Genomic DNA, 27,589 nt, shown 5'->3' on the forward strand with positions numbered 1-27,589 from the left:
CTGCAGAACATCATAATACACACCTCTGCTGCTGCAGAACATCATAATACACACCTCAGCTGCTGCAGAACATCATAATATACACCTCTGCTGCTGCAGAACCTCATAATACACACCTCAGCTGCTGCAGAACCTCATAATACACACCTCAGCTGCTGCAGAACCTCATAATACACACCTCAGCTGCTGCAGAACCTCATAATACACACCTCAGCTGCTGCAGAACCTCATAATACACACCTCAGCTGCTGCAGAACCTCATAATACACACCTCAGCTGCTGCAGAACCTCATAATACACACCTCAGCTGCTGCAGAACCTCATAATACACACCTCAGCTGCTGCAGAACCTCATAATACACACCTCAGCTGCTGCAGAACCTCATAATACACACCTCAGCTGCTGCAGAACCTCATAATACACACCTCAGCTGCTGCAGAACCTCATAATACACACCTCAGCTGCTGCAGAACCTCATAATACACACCTCAGCTGCTGCAGAACCTCATAATACACACCTCAGCTGCTGCAGAACCTCATAATACACACCTCAGCTGCTGCAGAACCTCATAATACACACCTCAGCTGCTGCAGAACCTCATAATACACACCTCAGCTGCTGCAGAACCTCATAATACACACCTCAGCTGCTGCAGAACCTCATAATACACACCTCAGCTGCTGCAGAACCTCATAATACACACCTCAGCTGCTGCAGAACCTCATAATACACACCTCAGCTGCTGCAGAACATCATAATACGTACCTCAGCTGCTACAGAACCTCATAATACGTACCTCAGCTGCTACAGAACCTCATAATACACACCTCAGCTGCTGCAGAACATCATAATACACACCTCAGCTGCTGCAGAACCTCATAATACACACCTCAGCTGCTGCAGAACCTCATAATACACACCTCAGCTGCTGCAGAACCTCATAATACACACCTCAGCTGCTGCAGAACATCATAATACACACCTCAACTGCTGCAGAACATCATAATACACACCTCAGCTGCTGCAGAACATCATAATACACACCTCAACTGCTGCAGAACATCATAATACACACCTCAGCTGCTGCAGAACATCATAATACACACCTCAGCTGCTGCAGAACATCATAATACACACCTCCACTGCTGCAGAACATCATAATACACACCTCCACTGCTGCAGAACATCATAATACACACCTCCACTGCTGCAGAACATCATAATACACACCTCCACTGCTGTGACTCCCATTTGTCACACGTAGTACAGCACATCTGCTTGGAGTGGACTGTATTTACACACAGTAAACAATATAAAGGCAGTGGGGGAGGAGCCTGACCGATCCCACGTGCGTCTATAATGAAAACGTTTGCGATTGTGAACAAGGACCTCGTGTTATACTGTACATGTAATCTACGAGGTCCTTGTTACTGATCACAAAGCTTTAGTTGTAATCACATGTCATCGGCCAAGCTCCGCCCCCACGGCTTTCCGAACTCTGTGTGTGCACACGGCCTTAGATCCCCGAGATCTGACAATGACAATGGAGCAAAATCCCCTTCTGTTTCTATGTTACACATATTCTACCCCAGTCCCGTGCACGAGACACTCTGACACCCCGAGGCCACGGCTACGTGTACATTAACCCTTTAATGACCGGCATTCTCTCCTTCCTTCCAGTAACTGCAGAGAATACAATTGGTTACAACAATTAACTCCTGACCTTCCAAGCTTGAAGCTGCCGTTACTAAGTCCACCATGTTACAGACCTTCTAGGGAGGTGACACATCTCTGCAGGAAGCTACTGACACTTTTACAATACCCACCTACCTACCGTATGCTTTGGCAGGGGTGTTGCATACCCACTTAGTATTTGAAGGAGCTGTCCACGGCCCGGCTAGTAACCTGCTGGTGGTAGTAGTACAGCCTGCAGAGGATCCACTGGTGGGATAGAATACAGGACACTTCAGTAAAGTGCTCGGGCCAAGTGCAGAACTTATACAGGATGTGGGAGATAGACCACCCATGGTCCTGGTTACCGGCACCAGGGTTGGTTCTGGACTGAGTGACATACATGGGCACAGTACAGGTGGTAGCTATCGCTCCTAACCCAACCGTGTACTTAGGTGACGTGTGATGTCATGTCCTGTGATCCACTCCTTGCACCAAGGCCTGAAATCTGTCCGAGGACACGTCACCGCGGTGATAATCCTAGACATACAATACAATGTATAGTAACCTGCCGTCCTACCCTAATGTATGACATGCAGGTATCACTATGGGTTTATCACCTGAACGTTACATAACATTATTACTTGCAAAGAAGAAAACAGAACCTGATCAGAACCTATTGGGGCAGATTTACTTACCCGGCCCATTCGCGATCCAGCGGCGCGTTCTCTGCGGTGGATTCTGGTCCGGCCGGGATTTATTAAGGCAGTTCCTCCGACGTCCACCAGGTGGCGCTGCTGCGCTGAAGTTCCCCGGAACGCACTGGAATACACCGAGCCGGGCTGAGTGAAGGTAAGTGCAAGCTCCACGACACATTTTTTTTTTTTAAATGCGGCGGTTTTTCCAAATCCATTGGGTTTTCGTTCGACCACGCCCCCCCGATTTCCGTCGCGTGCATGTCAGCGAATTGAAAATATTCGGGTAACTCGTCGGGAAAACGCGAATCGGGCCCTTAGTAAATGACCCCCAATGTGTTTTACCCAATGAACGTCTATGCTGTATGCTGAATAAAGAAAAGTTGATTTTATAAAGACCAAGGAGCCTGCGCTGGAGTCTTCTTCCGCTTTCTTCTTTGGAATTATAAATGTAGTCACGGTTGTGTCATTTCACCTTATCTATGCAAAGACAAGTCTGAATGGTGAATAAAATATAACTTTTAATGTATCGTTCTTAAAATAAATTGGATAAAAAATGGAGTGTTGATGTTTTCTGATAAAGGTTACTCATAAATCAGTCTAAAAAGATAAATTCTGGCGTCCTATTTGGCCGAGGGGAATTCATCCGATATTCCTGATAACACCAATAGCATCACATGAGTAAGGCCCCTAAACGGTGTGGACTCAGCAAGAGAAGAAGTTCTGAGACCTGGAACGGAGCAGCTTCTTCCAGACCTTCTGCCTTGGTGTCGGTATTCGCTGCCTGTGAAGGTTGGGGTTCAATCAATGGTCCAGAGTAATGTCACGAAGGAACAGTACAGGGTAGATACAGATGCAGTACAGTACTGACCCTATTATTCCCTATTCAGACACTTGGCTAGTATTCCCTGTGAGACCTCGGAGCCGCAGCCCTAGAAAGCTGCCACCCCGACCGGAACCTGTCCCTAGGAAAGCTAACCCTGTTATGAGCCTAGAGGTCCAAGGGAAGGTATCAGAGAATGGGGCAAATTTACTTACCCGGCCCATTCGCGATCCAGCGGCGCGTTCTCTGCTCTGGATTCGGGTCCGGCCGGGATTTCTGAATGTAGTTCTTCCGCCGTCCACCAGGTGGCGCTGCTGCGCTGAAAGTCATCTCATCGCGCCGGAATGCACCACCTCGGACCAGGTGAAGGTAAGCGCTCCCCAAGCGACACTTTTTCGGTTTTTAAATGCGGCGGTTTTTCCGAATACGTCGGGTTTTCGTTCGGCCACGCCCCCCGATTTCCGTCGCACGCATGCCAGCGCCGATGCGCCACAATCCGATCGCGTGCACCACAATCCCGGGGCAATTCAGGTACAATCGGCGCAAATCGGAAATATTCGGGTAACACGTCGGGAAAACGCGAATCGGGCCCTTAGTAAATGACCCCCAATATCTCATAAAGTTGTCAGGTGGAAATGTTTCTCCTTGCCTCAGGCTCATCAGGGGACATAATTAACGTAGTCACCTGAAAAAAGAAACCAAAAAGAAGGAAGAAGAATGAAAAATAAATAAACAATAAGCAATAAATATTGGTGTTAAAAGACATAGTTTCTCCTTCCTTGATAAATGACACGGGTGCAATGTGAAAGCCGGATGTCCCAGCCGAGCGGTGCTCACAATGAGGAGCCTCCGCTGTCCTGAGTGGACCAGTGCAGAGTAATAATGTGTGAAGTATTTATAGGAGTAAAAAGGATAAAGGTGCCTGCGTGCCGGCCCGCGTACTGCGCATGCCCGGGTAAAGGGCCGCAGTATCGCGATGTTATGGAACATCGCGCTGCCGGCCCGCGTACTGCGCATGCCCGTGTAAGGGGCCGCAGTATCGCGATGTTATGGAACATCGCGCAGGTGCCTGCGTGCCGGCCCGCGTACTGCGCATGCCCGGGTAAGGTGCGCAGTATCACGATGTTTTGGAACATCGCGCAGGTGCCTGCGTGCCGGCCCGCGTACTGCGCATGCCCGGGTAAGGTGCGCAGTATCGCGATGTTATGGAACATCGCGCAGGTGCCTGCGTGCCGGCCCGCGTACTGCGCATGCCCGGGTAAGGTGCGCAGTATCACGATGTTATGGAACATCGCGCAGGTGCCTGCGTACCGGCCCGCGTACTGCGCATGCCCGTGTAAGGGGCCGCAGTATCGCGATGTTATGGAACATCGCGCAGGTGCCTGCGTGCCGGCCCGCGTACTGCACATGCCCGGGTAAGGTGCATGGGAGATCCGCATAAACAATGTCGCACCCGTCCAGCTGACAGAGACAGTGCAAAGGAAGGAGACCGGCACTTCTCTGGCTGACCTTCTGTAGCTGGGGGCGCTGTGGAGCGCATGATGATGACCGCAGGAGCTGTAACTTCTTCATTGCTGACAGCTAAAGGATTGTTGTTCCTGGACTGACCTGTAGCTCTTGGGGGCGCTGTTGCGCTGGCGGTGGTAACCTCTGTAGCTGGCAGGGCATTCTCACCGGAGAGCCTGGGCCTCTTAGCAGGTGGTCCTGGATACTCCGCAGGACGGTCAGCAGCATTAGATAAGGGGTCAGGCCCCTTTAACAGAGTCCCTTTTGCAGCCGGGCCTCCTATGGGTAGATGTTGGCCCTCTGCAGGGAGGCCGGACTGTACCCCAGCCGGGGCTAAGGGAGATATCGCAACAGTCACTGTGATATAGGCCCTGGGGGCCATGATACTCACATCCGTGGTGGTCCTCTGGAGGTCCGGAATCGGAGGAGGCAGCCGCTGTGGAGAATCCGCACATTGGAGACTGCGTACAGGAGACAGCAGTAAGCGGTGCAGCAGATGAAGGTGCCCGAGGCTCGGGGACAGACCATGTGACACTTGGTTCCTCATTTCGGCGGCTGTACGGCATGTCGGCAGGACAGGAGACAGCACGTGGAGAAATCCAAGATGGCCGATTAACCTCTCTGATGCTGGATGGCGGCTGCGCTGAATCTGAGGTACCTCGTGGGCTCTCACTGGCGTAGCAGCGCGGGAGAGTTTCGCGCCAGAGGGCGGAGCTTGAGTCTTTCCCGCCAGGGGCTGTGGCGGGCTGAATTTTCTACTGCGCCACAGCGCGCTGAGGCAGGATTCACTCCATACGCGCAGGGGGCGGAGCTTAGCGATGCCTCTGGGTTTTCCCGCCAGTGAAGGTTTTGGCGGGCTGGAATTACTTGCTGCGCCACAGTTTCGTGAGGTAAAATGCTTCAGGCGCAGCAGCGCCGGATGTAGCAGAGCTGACAAAGTTCTTTGCAGGGTTTAACCTCTTGAGTGCTGGAGCGATGCTCGACAGCACGTGGCAGCAGTAATACAGTTCAATGCAGAAACGCACAATCACTTGGGCCTAAACCCGAATGGCAGCAGGGTTAGGCAGCACAGTCTTTGTAATAAAGTACAGTCTATAGTGCCAGAATAAGGCACAGAAGTATATATCCTGTTCGTGACGCCACTTGCAACATCCCCCACCGGGGCCTAGCCTTTTCTCGGGGCCTGGAGTCAGCCGGGGCCCGCAGTACCTGAGTGGCTGGCGGTTGCGGCATAGGCACGCTAGTGTCACGGTGCTTGGTATGGGGAACCGGAGGGCTGTCCTACAGCCTGGCAGGTCTCCAGCAGGGTGGTGTTGGCAAGAAATGATGAGGGAAAGGCTGCTATAGCGGATCTCCCTGGGGCAACCCTTTGGTGTCTAGAGTATGAGTCTCTGTGTGGTGGACAGGGTGCCTGTGATGATGGCAGCCGTAGTAGCAGGGACCAGACGGAGGCAGAGGTTGAACAAAAACAACTTACAGTTCTTTATTGGAACCGACAGGAACCGCAGCAAAGTGCCTTTAACAGAATGGTGGAGTGCTGAGATGCAGTTGGAGGGAGCCACAGGATGTAGATCACCAGCCTGGATGCAGATGGCAGGCTGGGAGGTAGCTGTGTCCTAGAAGGATGCTTCAGCTTGTCCTGGTAGGATCTACCACTGCAATGTCCCCCTGTGTCCTATAAGGACTATGTAGTGTGGTGTAGTGACATGCTGTGGGGCTGACTAGACCCTACACAGGCTGCAAGCTACATGGTGGGACGTATTCGCAAACACAGCTCTGCCTTGCATCGGCGAGGGTGTTGCATATGGAAATATGGCGGCGCCTTCCAGCTGGAGCGCAGGGAAATGCACCAACAACTGGAAGGAAATGGAAAATAATTACACAGAGAATGGAATGGGAAGGAGGGCAGTATGAAAAAGAGGGGAAAAAGAAATACAGGTGACACCTACTTAAGAACACCCGACTTACAGACGACCCCTAGTTACAGACGTACCTCTGGATGTTGGTAATTTGCTGTACTTTAGCTTTAGGCTACAATAATCATCTGTAACAGTTATCACAGGCGTCTGTAATGAAGCTTTATTGTTAATCCTGGTTCTTATGACGACCCAACATTTTTAAAATCCAATTCACACAGAGACCAAAAAAAAATTTGACTGGGGCTACAGCGATAAAATATACAGTTCCGACTTACATACAGATTAAACTTAAGAACAAACCTACAGTAGCGATCTCATACATAACCCGGGGACTGGCTGTATATGAAGTAGGTTTAGCAGATAATAAAGCACTAAATTTCAAGATTATTATACAAGATCATGTAAATGTCAGTGAGATAAAGTATAAACAGAAATAAGTATAAGATATAAGATATAAGATAAGTATAAGTTATAAGTAGAGATGAGCGAACACACTCGTCCGAGCTTGATGCTGGTTGGAGCATTAGCGTACTCGAAACTGCTCGTTGCTCGGACGAATACTTTGCCCGTTCGAGAAAATGGCAGCTCCCGCCGTTTTGCTTTTTGGCGGCCAGAAACAGAGCCAATCACAAGCCAGGAGACTCTGCACTCCACCCAGCATGACGTGGTACCCTTACACGTCGATAGCAGTGGTTGGCTGGCCAGATCAGGTGACCCTGGAATAGACTAGCCCCTGTCCGCGCTGCTCGGATCATTCTCTGTCTGGATGCCGCTAGGGAGAGAGCTGCTGCTGGTCAGGGAAAGCGTTAGGCTGTTATATTAGAATAGTGTTAGGCAGGAGTGATTCTACAAGAACCCAACAGCCCTTCTTAGGGCTACAATAACGTTTTATTTTACTTTTTTTTGGTTTGCCTGTGGCTGGGCTTGCTGGCATTAGTAGTGCAGCTAGTACCATATTGTGAGGAATTTTCAGGGAGACTTGTGTTTAGCTCTTAGTGACACACATATCAACCTCAAACACTGAAGTGGGACAATTTAATAGGGGTTTGATTTGAATTAGGCACAGTCTGCTGATTTATTTTTTTTTACGTTTATTTACTTTTATAACTCAAAGTCATCAGGCACAGCACAAAATCCAGTTGTGTGCTGTCCGTGTAGGTTAGAAACTAGCCATAGCAATAGGATAGCATCGTTTTGTTTAAACAAAAAAATAAAAAAAATGTAAAGTTTACACTTTAATTTTGAAAATGTTTAACCTGAGGGCTAGGGGTAGAGGACGAGGGTGTGGACGTGGGCATCCAACAACTGCAGGGGTCAGAGGCCGTGGTCCTGGGCGGGGTGAGACACCACCTGCTGATGAGGGAGCAGGGGAACGCCGCAGAGCTACACTCCCTAGGTTCATCATGTCTCAAGTTACTGGGACTCGTGGTAGAGCACTGTTGAGGCCAGAACAGTGCGAACAGGTGATGTCGTGGATTGCGGACAATGCTTCTAGCCATTTGTCCACCAGACAGTCTTCCACGCAGTCCACCCATGTCACCGAAATCAGCACTCCTCCAGCTCCTCCACCTCAGCCTCCTTCCCCCCAGTCTGCCCCCTCCCAGCAAAATTTGGCATTTGAACCGGCATACTCTGAGGAACTGTTTTCTGGACCCTTCCCACAGTCACAAACCACTTGTCCGGTTGCTGCTGAGCAATTTTGCGATGCCCAGGTTTTCCACCGGTCGCAGTCTGTGGGTGATGATGACATTATTGACGTAGTGGAAGAAGTGTGTAAAGAGGTGTCGGACGATGAGGAGACACGGTTGTCAGACAGTTGTGAAGTTTTTGTCAGGGCAGGAAGTCCAAGGGGGGAGCAGACTGAGGGATCGGAGGATGATGAGGTGACAGACCCAAGCTGGGTTGATAGGCCAGGTGAACACAGTGCTTCTGAGACAGAGGCGAGTCCTATAGCAGAACAGGTTGGAAGAGGCAGTGGTGGGGCCAGACGGAGAGGCAGGGCCAGAGCTGGTGCATCAGCGCCAAATGTTTCCCGTAGTCAAGCTCCTGTGGCGAGGGCTAGATTTTCAGAAGTCTGGAGGTTCTTTAAAGAAACACCGGATGACCGACGGACTGTGGTGTGCAACCTGTGCCAAACCAGGATCAGCAGGGGTTCCACCACTACTAGCTTAACTACCACCAGTATGCGCAGGCATATGAATGCTAAACACCCCACTCAATGGCACCAAGCCCGTTCACCTCCGGCCGGGCACACCACTGCTCCTTCCCCTTTGTCATCTGCTAGTCAGCCCCCTGCCCAGGACCCCGGCCCAAAAACCTCCCGTGCGAAAACCCCATCTTCGCCTCCATGATCCTCCACAGCATCCACCAGCGTTCAGCTCTCCATACCTCAGACGCTGGAGCGCAAAAGGAAGTATAGTGCAACCCACCCACACGCACACATCTCCAAACTGCTTAGCCTGGAGATGCTGCCCTATAGGCTGGTAGAGACCGAGGCCTTTCGAAACCTCATGGCGGCGGCCGCCCCTCGGTATTCGGTCCCCAGCCGCCACTACTTTTCCCGATGTGCCGTCCCAGCCCTGCACAAGCACGTGTCAGACAACATCATCCGTGCCCTGACCAATGGCGTTTCTGACAAGGTCCACCTGACCACGGACACGTGGATGAGTGCTGCCAGGCAGGGCCACTATATATCGCTGACGGCACATTGGGTTAACTTGGTGGAGGCTGGGACCGAGTCTGACCATGGGGCTGGTCATATACTGCCGACGCCGAGGATTGCGGGGCCTAACTCGGTCCAGGTCTCTCAGGCCTACTATGCCTCCTCCTCCTCCCACCCCTCCTCCACCTCCTCCTCCGAATTACCATCCGTTGGCATGGCGCCATCAGTCGGTAGCTCTAGGCACAGCAGCAGTGCCATCGCTAAGCGACAGCAGGCAGTGCTCAAACTGCTGAGCCTAGGCGATAAAAGGCAAACCGCCCAAGAGCTATTACAGGGCATCACGGCGCAGACTGATCTGTGGCTGGCACCGCTGAACCTGAAGCCAGGCATGGTTGTGTGTGACAACGGCCGTAACCTGGTGGCGGCTCTGCAACTCGGCAGACTGACACATGTGCTGAGCCTGGCCCATGTGTTAAATCTCATAGTTCAGCGTTTCCTCAAGACATACCCCAATCTGTCTGATTTGCTCACGAAGGTGCGCCACAACTGTGCGCATTTCAGGAAGTCCAGCACAGATGCTGCCACTCTCAGGGTGTTGCAGCGCCGTCTCCAACTGCCCGCTCACTGACTATTGTGCGACGTGCCCACGAGGTGGAATTCAACATTAACCATGTTATCCAGAATTTTCCAGCAGCGCAGAGCGATTGTAGACTGCCAGATGTCAACTTCCACCAGAACTGGTAGTCAGGTCAGTCAGCTTCCTCAAGTCTACAATGAGGAGTGGACGTGGATGTCTGATATCTGTCAGGTGCTGAGTAACACAGATGGTCAGTGGCGATGCCGCCATCATCAGCCTCACCATCCCGCTGCTTGGCCTGTTAAAAAACTCTCTGGTCAGCATGAAGTTGGAAGCTTTGCGCTCGTCACAAGAGACGGGGGAAGAAGATTCCCTTGTTGATAGCCAAAGAACCCTTAGGTCTGTTTATCAGCGCATATCGGAGGAGGTGGAGGAGGATGAGGAAGAAGAGGAGGAGAATGTTGGCGAGACAGAAGAGGGGACCATTGTTCAGTCCTTCACTGTTCAGCGTGTATGGGTAGAAGAAGAGGAGTTGGAGGAGTTGGAGGAGGAGGAAATGGACAGTCAGGCCAGTGAGGGGAGTGAATTCTTACGCGTTGGGACTCTGGCGCATATGGCAGATTTCATGCTAGGCTGCCTATCCCGTGACCCTCGCGTTCAAAGAATTTATTCCAGCACAGATTACTGGGTATTCACTCTCCTGGACCCACGGTACAAGCAAAATCTTTCCACTCTCATCCCTGGAGAGGAAAGGAGTGTGAGAATGCATGAATACCAGCAGGCCCTGGTGCACAAGCTGAAACAGTATTTCCCTTCTGACAGCGCTAGCGGCAGAGGGCGTACTTCTGCGTGACAAGTAGCGAGGGAGAGTAGGCGAGCAGGCAGCTTGTCCAGCACTGGCAAGGGTACGCTTTACAAGGCTTTTGCCAGCTTTATGTCACCCCAGCAAGACACTGTCACCTGTCCCCAGTCTCGGCAGAGTAGGGCTGATCTTTACAGAAAGATGGTGAGGGAGTACGTAGCTGACCATACCATCGTCCTAAATGATCACACAGCTCCCTACAACTACTGGGTTTCAAAGCTGGACATGTGGCACGAACTGGCGCTGAACGCCTTGGACCTGTGTCCGTTTCGTGCTTTGCTTTCTTCCTCGACCGCCTCGTCCTGCCCTGGCGGGTGCGTCACCTAAAGGGACGGGAACCTTGGGAGTGCTTTCCTTGCCCGGGGCTGCAGTGTCTTTACTGCTCGGTCCTGCTTCATCAGATGGGCTGGAATCGGACTCAGTGGTCCAAAATTCCGTGTTAGTTCTGTTTCTGGTGTTTCTCCTACGGTTCCCTCCTCTTCTTCTATGAGTATTGCTGTTGGACTGCCAATCAAATATCCGACCTTCGTCGAAATCTTGTTTATCTCGGAGGAACTAGTCTCTCTTCCGATTTCTTACTTCCATCTGCGTTAGCAGCATTTTTTTCTCCAGTTTTTTAGAGAATGATTGAAATTGACTCTCTGAAAGGCGTGATCTCAGTTCAGTCTTTGCCTTACAAAGCTCTGTAGTGACCGATTCATATTCGGTTCTATTTCTGTCCAACACTAGTTGCATTATCTCAAGGGAGTGCTTCAGGTGCAATTTCTTCCAAGCATCGAAGAAAAAGAGGTCGTCTTTATATTGGGCAGGTTCCTTGTATACCCGTAGACCTCTGGGGACACGTCCATGATCTTTGTAGGACTGTAACGAGTGGTTAGTCCAGAATAGTCTGATTTCCTTGTCTGCGAGTGAGAACACTTTATGCTCCAGGGTCTTTGTGCTGATCATCTGTGGCGTTAGCTGAAACAGGTGACTTATGTACTAACCGGACTGTGGTTAACCTTACTAACATTCCCCTTAATGATAATGTGGTGTCCCTGCTTTCCAAAGGGTTAAACTATGCTATACCTAATGCTTTTGATTTCTGTTACTTTGAAATTGATTTGTTTAAAGCAGCACGCAAACTCAATTTACGCAGGTTTTTTCATGACAAGTCTACACCCGAAGTAGAACGGAGGCCTGGCAAGATCCCCAGCATCATTGGCCCCCTAGGGTTTAGTCCCCCCAACACCACTGTTGATGAGTCTGATATTTGACTGTTGCATGACTTACATTACATGCCCGACACTGAACCTGCATATAATGACACAACACAGGTACACATTGAGGAGTTCAGAGGGGGGGTCCCATCCACTTTCTGCCCACCCTTGCCGGCTGGTCATTCCATAGACACCTTTGTCCAACGCGTCACTGAGGACGTCAGAGCATTAATCTATCCGATCACCCCAGACAATTTGTCTTCGAGTGAAAAACAAGCTCTGAAGTACCTCAAAGCGCGGGATGACATAATAATAAAACCAGCCGACAAGGGTGGGAATGTAGTGGTTATGACACGAGATTATTACCTAGCTGAAGCCAAACGTCAGTTGGGGGATGACTACACTTACAGACGTCTCGACCAGAATCCGACTCTTAACTATGCATCACGCCTCCAGACCTTACTTAGGCGTAACGTGGAAAAGGGGGTCCTCTCAAAAAGGACAGCTGACCGTTTGTTTCCAAAAAATTCCACATACCCCGTGTGGTACTTCCTCCCTATGATTCATAAGACCCTTTGTGACCCACCAGGACGTCCTATCGTCGCCGTATAGGATCCATTACAGAACCTATCTCTCAATATTTGGATTGGTTATTACGTCCATTGTTAAATGACATCCCGGCTTATTTGAAAGACACGACTGCCCTTCTCCTGGCTATCGAAAACTTGGCATGGCAGGATGGCTTCCAGCTTGCTTCCATTGATGTTGAAAGCCTGTATACCCGCATCCCGCAGGACCTTGGTGTTGAAGCTGTCCGCCTGGCTCTGCGGAATGCGATAAAGATGCTGATTACATTGGCTTTGTTAGCGATGCACTAACCTTTGTCCTATCCCACAATGCGTTTATGTTTAATGATTCCTGGTACGCGCAGAGAGTGGGCACGGCCATGGGGACTCCTGTAGCTTGTAAACTGGCCAATATCTTCCTGGCAGTCTTTGAGTCCCGCTTTGTCCATTCTCTGTGCAACTCATTTATCAAAAACATCCGTGGATGACATCTTCATTGTTTGGGATGGATCACATGATGCATTTTCCTCATTTGTGGACTATCTGAATGGCACTAATGACATGAATATGAAATTCACTTCCCTATTTGGGGGTGACTCCCTGCGGTGTACGCCCGACGGGCTATGGAGGGTGCACCTGGACTGGTGGATGATTTTGAGGAGGTGTTAAGGGGTTAAGCAGTGTAAGGAGCACTTTAAGGGGAGGAGGTTGCTGCAGTGCACTTTCCTCCTCCCCTCATGTTTTTGTATATAAGGGGAGCGAGTCTCCTCCCCCTTCCTCTCTGGATTGCGGCACTCAAGAAGCAGTGCGCGCGGAGAGGCAGCCAGGACTTATTGCCTGGTAAGATGGAGGATCCCCTTGTTGTGGCGCTCCGCGCCCGTGTACAAGCTGAAGGGGAGGGGTGGTTATCTCAAGTCCTCTCCCCTTCAGCGATCCCGGCCGGTCCCACCTTCCCTCCCCCGACCCCCCCCCTCGCAGTTCCCTCTGCGACTGATGTCGCCGTTTCCGGCGCTGCTCGGCGGTCTGCGAGGATCTCCAGACCGCCGGAGCGCCTTAGCCCAGCATTGATGTCCCCCCCTGACCCCCTCTAGGTGGTGCGGAGGTCGGGCTCTGCGCGCGCTGTGCCTGATTGTGGTGCACGCGCCGTTAGTGGGCGCAGTGGTGCGCGTGAGCGCGCGGCCACTGCATTTCCGGCCGGGGGGGGGGCTTCCTGCTCCGGCCCGGACTGGTTCCCAGCGTGTCAGCTACACGCTTTCCTGAAGCACAGCAGCCAGACCAGCCGCATCAGCTATGGGGAACTCCAGGTCTGCTGGGTCTTCTACAGACACCCCTCTTCCTTCTCAGGATGAGGCTGGGGTGTCTGTTCCTCCTCCCTCCATACCTCCTCCAGTGGTGGCAGTATCTCCTGCCATGCCTATGGCTGCGGGGTCTGACCCTGGCGATGGCACAGTTTTATCGCAGCCAGCAGTCTACCCCTCGGCCGGTTTTGTTATGCCCTAGGCCCCTGTTTTTCCCTTGGGGGCTGTTAGTGTGCCAGTGCCCTCTGCCATCCCGGCCCACTCCCAGCGCGTTAGCCTTCTTCCTCCTCCTCCCGGGACGACCGCAGGCGGAGTCGCCGCGGCTCTGCGGCGCCAATTTCTCAGCACAGTGGCCGCTCCAGGTCGACTCGAAGACGTAGGAGTTCCAGGTCGTCCAGATGGCGCTCCCCGTCATCCTCGGGCGGTTCATCGAGCCCATCGGCGAGGCCTGGTCCAAGTCGCCGGGCACGGCATCAGCGGGACCGCAGTGGGTCATCCAGGGCGTCCGGCCTGGTTCCAGCAGCAGCGAGCGCGTCGCCCGCGGTTTCGGCCGCGGGTGCTCCTCCTCCAGGTACTTTTCAATATGCTGGGGCATGGGGTAGTGGGGAGGGCCCAGGGGGGGGGGGTTCTGAGCTGGTAGTGTCATTGAAGGCTTTGTTAGACCGTTATACCCCCCCTGCGCCCGCCCCCTCCCTCAGCCCCCCTCTTCTGGGCCAGCTGCCCCTCCGGTGGCGGGGATTCAGGTCTTGTGGGGTGAGCCCGCTTGGGGCGCATTTGGATGCTGAGTTGAAAGAGAAGATTTGGGCTAATGCGTATATTGACATCTGGTCGCTTGTGTCGGTTGATCAGCGTACGGTGGACCGTGAGAGGGTGGTGGCTACTGCCCGCCCTCAAGATTGGAAGCCAAAAGTAGCTAAGACGATAAGTAATTGGTTGCAGGCTTTTTCTGTTTTGGGTTATGTCATGGGTCGAAAGCATCCAGAGCGCTGTTCTGAGTTGTTTTTGTATCAAGATGTCATTTACACCACGTTTAAGACTCATGGTGGCAACGCGTGGTGGAAGTATGACGAGGACTTTAGGCGGCGGCTTGCATTGGAGCCTGATGTGGGTTGGGGTGTTAAGGTGACCGATGTTTGGGTGCGTTTGATGGTGTCCTCTAAGCCGCTTTTTCAGTCCTCGCCCGTCGGTTCCTCTGCATCTGCCGCTCAGGGATCGGTGGCCCCCCGGCGACCTGGCGCCTGCTGGCTGTATAATGACGGACACTGCCGTTTCTATGACTTGTGTAAGTACAAGCACGAGTGCTCCTCTTGTGGGGGTGGCCACGCAGTCGTCCGCTGCCCCCGTGCTCCGCAGAAGCAGGGCGCCAGGTCCCAACCCCTCCCTGATCGAAAAGACGCCAGTGAACGTAGTCGCGATGTTGCCGTGGCTCGACCAGTATCCTGATCGGCTGGCTGCAAGTCAGTTGTGGGAAGGTTTTAGTTGCGGGTTTTTTATACCTTTTGAGTATAGGGAGGAAGGTGTGGTGTCGAGGAATTTGAAGTCTGCCAGGGAGAATCCTGAGGTTTTGAGAGAGAAGATTCAGAAGGAAGTGGATTTGGGTAGGATTGAGGGCCCTTTTGATACGCCGCCTTTTTCTAATTTGCGTGTTTCCCCTTTGGGTGTTGTTCCCAAGAAGGAAACAGGAAAATTTCACCTCATTCACCACTTGTCCTTTCCAAAGGGCACGTCCGTGAACGATGGTATTTCTGCCGAGGAGGCTTCTGTCTTCTATGTGTCTTTTGATAGGGCGGTTTATCTTCTTAGGGAGGCAGGTCAAGGGGCCCTCATGGCTAAGTCCGATGTGGAATCTGCCTTTCGTTTGTTGCCTGTCCATCCGGAATGTTATCATCTTCTTGGTCGTTGTGTTGATGGCCTTTTTTATTACGACACTTGCCTGCCAATGGGGTGTTCCATTTCTTGTCGTTATTTTGAGTTGTTTAGTTCATTTTTGGAGTGGGTGGTTCGTTGGGAGACGGGTTTTCGGTCTGTTACCCACTATCTAGATGATTTTCTTTTTGTGGGGCCGGCGGAGAGCCCTGTGTGTTTGCATCTCCTTTCTACTTTTCAGTTTTTTATGCAGCGTTTCGGGGTGCCGTTGTCGGTTGATAAGACTGAGGGACCGACAAAGGTCATTTCTTTTCTGGGCATCGAGTTCGATTCAGAGGCCATGGTGTATCGTTTACCTGTGGATAAGTTGGCGAGGCTGGTGTCTCTGGTAGAGGGATTTTGTGCTGTGAAGAGGGTTACGCTGCGGCAGGTGCAGTCGCTTCTCGGCCTTTTGGTGTTTGCTTGCAGAATCATGACAATGGGCCGGGTTTTTTCTAGACGCCTGTCGTTGGCCACGAAGGGAGTGGTTAATCCTGACCATCACATTCGCATTTCTGCTTCATTGCGTGTGGATTTGCAAATGTGGCGGCAGTTTTTGGTGTCCTATAATGGTAGGACTTGCTGGCAAAGTGATGAGGTGGACAACGTGGAGCTTTCATTGTTTACAGACGCTGCTGGTGGTAGCGGTTTCGGGGTGGTGTTTGGCGACGAATGGTGTGCTGCTCCTTGGCCTGAGTCGTGGATACAGGATGGTTTGGTTCGCAACCTTACGCTTTTGGAGCTCTTTCCAATAGTGGTTGCGGTTGAGATTTGGGGAGTTGTTTTTTCCAACAGGAGGATTCGTTTTTGCACTGATAATTTGGGTGTTGTTTATTGCATTAACAAACAGACTTCCTCCTCTTTGCCAGTTTTGTCTCTCCTGCGGCACCTGGTTCTGCGGTGCCTCCAGTTTAACATCCATTTCCGTGCCCGTCATGTCCCTGGGGTTGAGAATGTTGTCGCTGATCCGTTGTCACGTTTTGATTTCCAGGTCTTTCGTCAGCGCCACCCATCGGCGGCGCAGGTGGGCAAGGAGTGCCGGGTTTCCTGTGGGAGCTGATCCGCAGCTGATGGCCTTAGTTCGGTCATCTTTGGCCCCGTCTACTTGGCAGCAGTACGGTAAGGCGTGGGAGGCCTGGTTGGCTGTGTCTGGTGGGCTCGATGTTTTTCATTGTGTTTCTGACAGGATTCAGGTTACTCACCGGTACTTGATTTCACTGCGGGAATCAGGTGTGTCAGGTGCAGTAGCGCAGCGCAGGTTAGCTGGGGTAGCCTTTTTCTTGCAGCTTTATGGATTTTCAGCTGTCACAAAGTCATTTTGACATTGAAGGGCTGGCGTCGAGAACACATTACTGTGGAATCGCATCGCCCGGTTTCTTTTGCTTTGTTGTGTGACTTGATACGGGTCACTCCGATAGTGTGTTCCTCTCCTACAGAGGCTTTATTGTTTGCGCTGGCTTTCAGTTTTGCATTCTTTGGGGCGTTTCGGGTGAGTGAGCTGGTTTCTCCTTCTTGTTTCAAACAGGGTGGTTTGCTGCGGGGAGATGTGTGTTTGGGTCAGGGGTGTGTTAGGATTCGGGTGCGAAGGTCCAAGACTGACCTTTATGGTCGGGGGTCATGGGTCCGCCTGTTGTCGGTACCTGGGCCAGCGTGCCCGTATGCCCTCGCGCAGGACTATGTGTCGTTGTCTCTCCCGGGTGAAAATTTCTTGTCACACGGGGATGGATCCCCTTTGACGCGTTTTCAGTTTCGGTCTCTTTATAAAAAATGTTTGTTAGAGGTTGGTTCGGATGTCTCCGCTTATGGCACCCATTCATTTAGGATTGGCGCTGCAACTGAGGCGGCTAGAGCGGGCTTGCCCGACTCTGAGGTGATGCGGATAGGTAGATGGAGATCTGCATGCTTTTCTAGATATGTTCGCCCTGATCTGCTCTAATTTGTTTTTTTGTTTTTCAGGCTCTTCAGGATCACTTCGTCCATCAGTTTGGATCCTGGGGCATTCATATGTCCTTTGGGCGGGTCAGAGAGCGGCATGTCGGCCGGGCGGTCGGCAACTTGGTTTTCAACGTGCTGATGTGTTTTGGAGGGGTGTTTGGGGTCTGAAGTGGGTACAAGTGCTGCCAGAAGCAGTGGAGATCAGTAGAGCCACTTCAGGGCCTGTGGTATTAGTAATTCATGCGGGGGGCAATGATTTGGGTTTCCTGCGGGTGCCGGAACTCCTTACTTTGATGCGAAATGATTTAGATAGGATTTTGGCTTATTTCCCTGAAGTGGTTCTCGTGTGGTAGGAGATTATCCCTCGCAGAGTGTGGCATGGGGCCAGGGACGCGGCAGCAGTGGAGAGGTTCCGCCGCACGGTGAATGCTAGAATGGCGCGGTATGTGAGAGCTAAGTGTGGGGTTGTCGTCCGACATCAAGAGTTGGAAGGCGACAACGCTGCTTTGTTGCGGCCTGACGGCGTACATTTGAACGAGATTGGTTTGGACATATTTCTGACAGGTTTGCAGGATGGGGTGGAGCAGGCTCTATTCTTGTTGGGTGGTGGTCGTAGCTCCGTGTAGGGGTACACGGACCTACTGGTGGCGGAAAATGGAGATCTGTGATGTGTACTTTGCTATCTGGGAGTCCAGATAGGCATAGTGCAGTCCCGAGCCGTTTACCGTTGGATGGAGATTTCCTGCACTGAAAGTGCCTACTGTTTGCAATAATGTTTTATATTGTTAAAGATTATTTTGTTAATAAATGCTGTGACCGGTTTTCCACCACCCAGCACGAGCCTCAGTGTGAATGTTATTCAGGTTTAATGGGGTTGAGGTAATGCTGCTGGTAAAGTGCCGGCTTAAGTTATAGATGTTAAGAAAGGGGGGTAGTCAATCATTCCACCAGTCTCGACTTTTTAGACGTAAGGATCAAAATAGCTAACGGGACGCTTCTCACAGAAGGGTATAGAAAACCAACAGCGACGAACTCACTTGTACACTACGATAGTTTCCACCCGTCGCACGTTGAGTCCAGCGTCCCTTTTAGCCAGTTTCTACGCCTTAAGAGACTCAATAGTGACAACACAAGGTTCCGACAACAAGGGCAGGAACTCGCTGCACGGTTCTTAGAACGCGGTTACCGAAATGAAGACATACAGGTCGCCCTAAAAAAAGCAAATGCTATTCCTAGACGAAGTCTTTTCTCCAATGCCAAGAAATATAGGAATGAAGGCGACAGGAGATTTGCTTTCTCCTTTGAATTTAGTTCCAATGATGGCGCTATCCGTAAGGCCATCAATAAGCATTGGAATATTCTTCGCCAGGAATCAAAATTGGCTGACCTAGCGGCCCACAGGCCACTTGTTACCTTTAGACGTAGCCCCACACTGGGAACTGAGCTAGTCCAGAGTAGATACTCTGTTCCGATACTCTGTTCAGCGCGAAACGGCTCGTCGCCTTGCCGCATGTCGGCGTCCTGTATCACCTGTGTTGTTCTCAATAAACATTGAAGCGTTCCTGGTGAGTGCCACGATCTCCTTCCATACATCTATTCAAGATTACCTTGCCTTTTCGTTGAGCACCACCTGCGGCTTCGTATTACTGCAATACATGCCACGCACAACTCCAGCGGAACCGTGGTCCAACTGTGTTACGAGGTGCATGGGGGTAGTGCCAGAGCCACGTTCTTCTTTACTTTGTCATATATTACACTGATGATTACAGCACGTGCATACATCACTACTCATACTGGATTACACTGATGATTACAGCACGTGCATACATCACTACTCATACTGGATTACACTGATGATTACAGCACGTGCATACATCACTACTCATACTGGATTACACTGATGATTACAGCACGTGCATACATCACTACTCATATGATATTACACTGATGATTACAGCACATGCATACATCACTACTCATACTGGATTACACTGATGATTACAGCACATGCATACATCACTACTCATACTGGATTACACTAATGATTACAGCACATGCATACATCACTACTCATATGATATTACACTGATGATTACAGCACGTGCATACATCACTACTCATACTGGATTACACTGATGATTACAGCACGTGCATACATCACTACTCATACTGGATTACACTAATGATTACAGCACATGCATACATCACTACTCATATGATATTACACTGATGATTACAGCACATGCATACATCACTACTCATACTGGATTACACTAATGATTACAGCACATGCATACATCACTACTCATACTGGATTACACTAATGATTACAGCACATGCATACATCACTACTCATATGATATTACACTGATGATTACAGCACGTGCATACATCACTACTCATACTGGATTACACTGATGATTACAGCACATGCATACATCACTACTCATATGATATTACACTGATGATTACAGCACATGCATACATCACTACTCATACTGGATTACACTGATGATTACAGCACGTGCATACATCACTACTCATACTGGATTACACTGATGATTACAGCACATGCATACATCACTACTCATATGATATTACACTGATGATTACAGCACATGCATACATCACTACTCATATGATATTACACTGATGATTACACCTGCACTCACTACTCATACTGGATTACACTGATGATTACAGCACATGCATACATCACTACTCATACTGGATTACACTGATGATTACAGCACATGCATACATCACTACTCATATGATATTACACTGATGATTACAGCACATGCATACATCACTACTCATATGATATTACACTGATGATTACAGCACGTGCATACATCACTACTCATATGATATTACACTGATGATTACAGCACGTGCATACATCACTACTCATACTGGATTACACTAATGATTACAGCACGTGCATACATCACTACTCATATGATATTACACTGATGATTACAGCACGTGCATACATCACTACTCATATGATATTACACTGATGATTACAGCACGTGCATACATCACTACTCATATGATATTACACTGATGATTACAGCACGTGCATACATCACTACTCATATGATATTACACTGATGATTACAGCACGTGCATACATCACTACTCATATGATATTACACTGATGATTACAGCACGTGCATACATCACTACTCATACTGGATTACACTAATGATTACAGCACGTGCATACATCACTACTCATATGATATTACACTGATGATTACAGCACGTGCATACATCACTACTCATATGATATTACACTGATGATTACAGCACGTGCATACATCACTACTCATATGATATTACACTGATGATTACAGCACGTGCATACATCACTACTCATACTGGATTACACTGATGATTACAGCACATGCATACATCACTACTCATATGATATTACACTGATGATTACAGCACATGCATACATCACTACTCATACTGGATTACACTAATGATTACAGCACATGCATACATCACTACTCATACTGGATTACACTAATGATTACAGCACATGCATACATCACTACTCATATGATATTACACTGATGATTACAGCACATGCATACATCACTACTCATATGATATTACACTGATGATTACAGCACGTGCATACATCACTACTCATACTGGATTACACTGATGATTACAGCACATGCATACATCACTACTCATATGATATTACACTGATGATTACAGCACATGCATACATCACTACTCATACTGGATTACACTGATGATTACAGCACGTGCATACATCACTACTCATACTGGATTACACTGATGATTACAGCACATGCATACATCACTACTCATATGATATTACACTGATGATTACAGCACATGCATACATCACTACTCATATGATATTACACTGATGATTACACCTGCACTCACTACTCATACTGGATTACACTGATGATTACAGCACATGCATACATCACTACTCATATGATATTACACTGATGATTACAGCACATGCATACATCACTACTCATATGATATTACACTGATGATTACAGCACGTGCATACATCACTACTCATATGATATTACACTGATGATTACAGCACGTGCATACATCACTACTCATACTGGATTACACTAATGATTACAGCACGTGCATACATCACTACTCATATGATATTACACTGATGATTACAGCACGTGCATACATCACTACTCATACTGGATTACACTGATGATTACAGCACATGCATACATCACTACTCATACTGGATTACACTAATGATTACAGCACATGCATACATCACTACTCATACTGGATTACACTAATGATTACAGCACGTGCATACATCACTACTCATACTGGATTACACTGATGATTACAGCACATGCATACATCACTACTCATATGATATTACACTGATGATTACAGCACATGCATACATCACTACTCATATGATATTACACTGATGATTACAGCACATGCATACATCACTACTCATATGATATTACACTGATGATTACAGCACATGCATACATCACTACTCATACTGGATTACACTGATGATTACAGCACGTGCATACATCACTACTCATACTGGATTACACTGATGATTACAGCACGTGCATACATCACTACTCATACTGGATTACACTGATGATTACAGCACATGCATACATCACTACTCATACTGGATTACACTGATGATTACAGCACATGCATACATCACTACTCATATGATATTACACTGATGATTACACCTGCACTCACTACTCATACTGGATTATGGGACCTGGTGGCGTAATGCCTTCGGAAACGCAGATTCTCTAAGGCTACGAGCAGAGGCTTATTAATGTTGACAGTTTAATATGCATAAAAAATACCCCTCCTCTCTATGGAGAGATACTCGCTGAGTTTTGGGTTCTATTAAAACCCCATAACTTTTGATTGGAAGATGGTACAATTGTGCCACTGCTCTCAATCACCCGGGCACCTCGCTACCTTTCACCCCATACCAAATATTAGGGGTGTTCTGCCATTGGGTTCCCCTGTAGCTAGCCTTTTGATACTCGGGCCAGGAGTGTATCTAGATCCTATAACTCTCCCCTGTAAGTGGGGACCCATAATTATGAATCATGCCCCAATTATGGACAGATATGATATTTCTTTGTGTCTCAAAGTTTTTTCTGAGTTTGTGAATTTCTGCATTTGGGGGTAAAGAAACTTCCTCCTAATCTTTGTTCATCAAGGAACCTCCTGGGGTGTTTCCTCCTAATCGCCTTCCTGCCCGTTGTATATTTACTCCTCCAGTCAGTCAGAAATTTAGGAAGACGCAATGAAAAGAGAAAAAACCACAAACTAATGTACGGTTGGTAAAATATTATCAAAGAGCCCCATAACTTATATAGAGCCCCATAACTTATAAAGAGCCCCATAATTTATACAGAGCCCCATAACTTATACAGAGCCGCATAATCATTAGTGTTTGTATTTTATTTTGAAGTCACCTGTGACTAATAGCTACAATGGGGGGCACCTGTGACTAATGGCTACAATGGGGGGCACCTGTGACTAATAGCTACAGTGGGGGGCACCTGTGACTAATGGCTGCAAGTGGGGGACACCTGTGACTAATGGCTGCAAGTGGGGGACACCTGTGACTAATGGCTGCAAGTGGGGGACACCTGTGACTAATGGCTGCAAGTGGGGGGACCTGTGACTAATGGCTAAAGTGGGGGGCACCTGTGACTAATGGCTACAATGGGGGGCACCTGTGACTAATGGCTACAGTGGGGGGCACCTGTGACTAACGGCTGCAAGTGGGGGACACCTGTGACTAACGGCTGCAAGTGGGGGACACCTGTGACTAACGGCTGCAAGTGGGGGACACCTGTGACCAACGGCTGCAAGTGGGGGCGCCTGTGACCAACGGCTACAGTGGGGGCGCCTGTGACCAACGGCTGCAAGTGGGGGACACCTGTGACCAACGGCTGCAAGTGGGGGCGCCTGTGACCAACGGCTACAGTGGGGGCGCCTGTGACCAACGGCTACAGTGGGGGCGCCTGTGACCAACGGCTACAGTGGGGGCGCCTGTGACCAACGGCTACAGTGGGGGCGCCTGTGACCAACGGCTACAGTGGGGGCGCCTGTGACCAACGGCTACAGTGGGGGCGCCTGTGACCAACGGCTACAGTGGGGGCGCCTGTGACCAACGGCTACAGTGGGGGCGCCTGTGACCAACGGCTACAGTGGGGGCGCCTGTGACCAACGGCTACAGTGGGGGCGCCTGTGACCAACGGCTACAGTGGGGGCGCCTGTGACCAACGGCTACAGTGGGGGCGCCTGTGACCAACGGCTACAGTGGGGGCGCCTGTGACCAACGGCTACAGTGGGGGCGCCTTTGACCAACGGCTACAGTGGGGGCGCCTTTGACCAACGGCTACAGTGGGGGCCCCTGTGACCAACGGCTACAGTGGGGGCACCTGTGACCAACGGCTACAGTGGGGGCACCTGTGACCAACGGCTACAGTGGGGGCACCTGTGACCAACGGCTACAGTGGGGGCACCTGTGACCAACGGCTACAGTGGGGGCACCTGTGACCAACGGCTACAGTGGGGGCACCTGTGACCAACGGCTACAGTGGGGGCACCTGTGACCAACGGCTACAGTGGGGGCACCTGTGACCAACGGCTACAGTGGGGGCACCTGTGACCAACGGCTACAGTGGGGGCACCTGTGACCAATGGCTACAGTGGTGGCACATTTCTCTAAATTTAATTTTTGACCATTAGATAATAATTCTGGGACATCCTTACTGTTCCTCTGTTATATCTAGTAGTCATTGACAGGAGGCTTTACCTGATGGGATTGTCACTTATAGCCGAGGACATTGTCCCACCAGTGCTCCGGGGTCACATAATTATTTCCCGGAGAAATAACAGAGGGACAGCACAATGTAGAGGTGAGAGGTCATCACGAGGAATGTCAGGAGAGGGGACAGGTGACCATTACACTAACCTGCAAGTCAACATCACACAACCATCACAGCCGGATCTTCCCCCATGTCCTCCCAGTACAGGAGAAGCCCCCAGTGACCTCTGTCCTAAATCTGAGACACCAGAAGAAACCACAAATATCTCATGCAAGTAGAAGCTTTATTATTGGATCAGGGTCAGGAGCAAAATCAATAAGAAAAAGTCCAGGAGCCGAAGCTTGGAGCCTTCAGCATCTTCTCAGTGTGAGGAGGACATCAATGTCTCTCTTGATTCTCACTGGTCTGTTCTTCCACATCATGCAGGAGGCCTCAGCGTTGGTGTGAGGGCAGGGACTGATGACATGTCTCTGGTCAGATGATGCCAGGAAGCTCTTCTATGGAGGCTCTGGAGATGGATGTGGGTCATGGAGGTCAGAAATCAGCTGAGCAGAGGGGATGGGGAGGTGTCACTCAGGGGTTCCATGTCTTCCATCTTCAGTTTGGAGTCTCATAGGTGACGTAGGCCTTCAGAGATTTCACCACTTCACCTAAGCCGATGTTTGTCTCATTTGCGACAGTATTCTGAGCGATGCTGACAGCGCTGTTTCCTGCGAAACCAGTGACATCATACAGGATCCAGACTCCATTATCCACTTTGTGAGACTTGATGGGGAAGGACACACTGGGGTTACTCGCCTTTTCTATTGTAGGCGCTGGAATTTTCCAGTTGTTTTCCTCAAAGACCTGGATGGAATGATTCTCCAGTGTTCCAGGAAGGATCTGGAGAGATCTGATGTTCTGGATCTTCAGATTGGACTTGTATTCTCCTTGTTTGTAGACAGCAATATTAACTCCCTTGTAGTTGGGTTGAGAATACACGATCCAGATCGCATCCCCCTGTACAGAGATGGATTGCACCGGGCTCCCAGGTTGGTAACTTGATCTGTTATTCGTGACAACATCACCTTTTCCAGAAAAGTCCGCTCCAGCGTAGAGGGTGATGCTGCTCATCTTGCCTCTTGTTCTGCCGGGTGCACAGTCAGGGATGTGTCTCGGTTGCTCTGTGTCGGGAGCTGCCCTTTATATGGAGAGCAAGGTGAGTGCACAGTCAGGGATGTGTCTCGGGTGCTGTGTGTCGGGAGCTGCCCTTTATATGGAGAGCAAGGTGAGTGCACAGTCAGGGATGTGTCTCGGGTGCTGTGTGTCGGGAGCTGCCCTTTATATGGAGAGCAAGGTGAGTGCACGCCTTCTCTGAGTCATGTTTCTCAGGAAAAACCTTCCAGATATAAAAATACTACAATGCATTGTAAGGAGCTAAGATATAACCCCTTCAAGACTGCCATATGGCATTGTACATCCTACAAAAACTTTCATCATGACATTGGCCAACTTCAAGCGGCCGTCTGAATACATGGAGATTTTTATGTGAGATTGTAACTTTACATGAAATCATCCAGTTCAAAATACAAAAAAAACTAGAAATCCTCACCTCGGCTCCTCGGCATCTTCATGCTGGCTCTGTCTTAACACTCTGGGATCACCTAGAAAAGAAACATCTAATTATCTGCACTGGGACAAGCTGTCCGGCGCCTGGGATAGTAATCATGCACTGGGCACTCTCCGAGCTTACGCCCCCTATTGGTGCCATCAAGCTAACGCCTCTGCCCATAACCAGCAGCACCAGAGCCTGGACAAGGGATTTTGATGTCCTAGGAAGAAAAGACCTTGGTGACCCCAAACTCTATAAATATTTGCTCCATAATGTAATGAAGCCACAGCCCACAGCTATTGTGTGTATAATGAGGCGCATCAATAATATTACTAGCAGAGCACAGATGTGACATCACTACCAGGCGGTGCACAGATGTGACATCACTACCACTCAGAGCACAGATGTGACATCACTACCAGGCAGAGCACAGATGTGACATCACTACCATGCAGAGCACAGATGTGACATCACTACCGGGCAGAGCACAGATGTGACATCACTACCGGGCAGAGCACAGATGTGACATCACTACCAGGGAGAGCACAGATGTGACATCACTACCAGGCAGAGCACAGATGTGACATCACTACCGGGCAGAGCACAGATGGGACATCACTACCAGGCAGAGCACATAGTACATCACTACCAGGCAGAGCACAGATGTGACATCACTACCAGGCAGAGCACAGATGTGACATCTCTACCAGGCAGAGCACAGATGTGACATCACTACCAGGCAGAGCACAGATGTGACATCACTACCAGGGAGAGCACAGATGTGACATCACTACCAGGCAGAGCACAGATGTGACATCACTACCGGGCAGAGCACAGATGTGACATCACTACCAGGCAGAGCACAGATGTGACATCACTACCAGGCAGAGCACAGATGTGACATCACTACCAGGGAGAGCACAGATGTGACATCACTACCGGGCAGAGCACAGATGTGACATCACTACCAGGCAGAGCACAGATGTGACATCACTACCAGGCAGAGCACAGATATGACATCACTGCCGGGCAGAGCACAGATGTGACATCACTACCAGGCAGAGCACAGATGTGACATCCCTACCAGGCAGAGCACAGATGTGACATCACTACCAGGCAGAGCACAGATGTGACATCACTACCGGGCAGAGCACAGATGTGACATCTCTACCAGGCAGAGCACAGATGTGACATCACTACCAGGCAGAGCACAGATGTGACATCACTACCAGGCAGAGCACATAGTACATCACTACCAGGCAGAGCACAGATGTGACATCACTACCAGGCAGAGCACAGATGTGACATCTCTACCAGGCAGAGCACAGATGTGACATCACTACCGGGCAGAGCACAGATGTGACATCACTACCAGGCAGAGCACAGATGTGACATCACTACCAGGCAGAGCACAGATGTGACATCTCTACCAGGCAGAGCACAGATGTGACATCACTACCAGGCAGAGCACAGATGTGACATCACTATCAGGCAGAGCACA

General features: G+C 49.9%; 2 protein-coding genes across 2 annotated transcripts in view; both read right to left on the minus strand.

The window, feature by feature from the left end:
* The window catches only part of LOC140108725 (uncharacterized), an 88,092-nt gene extending 76,427 nt beyond the window's left edge, over window positions 1-11,665 (minus strand). The window contains exons 1-2 of the mRNA XM_072131918.1: window positions 11,297-11,665; window positions 10,956-11,040 (exon numbers count right to left, since the gene is read on the minus strand). Coding sequence (XP_071988019.1) covers window positions 10,956-11,040; window positions 11,297-11,665 — 454 coding nt within the window. The remainder of the gene's footprint in view (window positions 1-10,955; window positions 11,041-11,296) is intronic.
* A 13,429-nt stretch (window positions 11,666-25,094) lies between these two features.
* On the minus strand, window positions 25,095-25,610 carry LOC140108726 (gamma-crystallin F-like). Its single transcript, XM_072131919.1, has one exon. The coding sequence runs from the start codon at window positions 25,608-25,610 to the stop codon at window positions 25,095-25,097; it is 516 nt and encodes a 171-aa protein (XP_071988020.1).
* Between the last annotated feature and the right edge of the window lie 1,979 nt (window positions 25,611-27,589).

Source organism: Engystomops pustulosus, unplaced genomic scaffold (genome assembly GCF_040894005.1).
Source record: "Engystomops pustulosus unplaced genomic scaffold, aEngPut4.maternal MAT_SCAFFOLD_174, whole genome shotgun sequence".
Classification (NCBI taxonomy): Eukaryota; Metazoa; Chordata; class Amphibia; order Anura; family Leptodactylidae; genus Engystomops; species Engystomops pustulosus.

Coding starts and splice junctions, on each gene's coding strand:
- LOC140108726 (XM_072131919.1), bottom strand. CDS start 25,610: ATGAGCAGCATCACCCTCTACGCTGGAGCGGACTTTTCTGGAAAAGGT.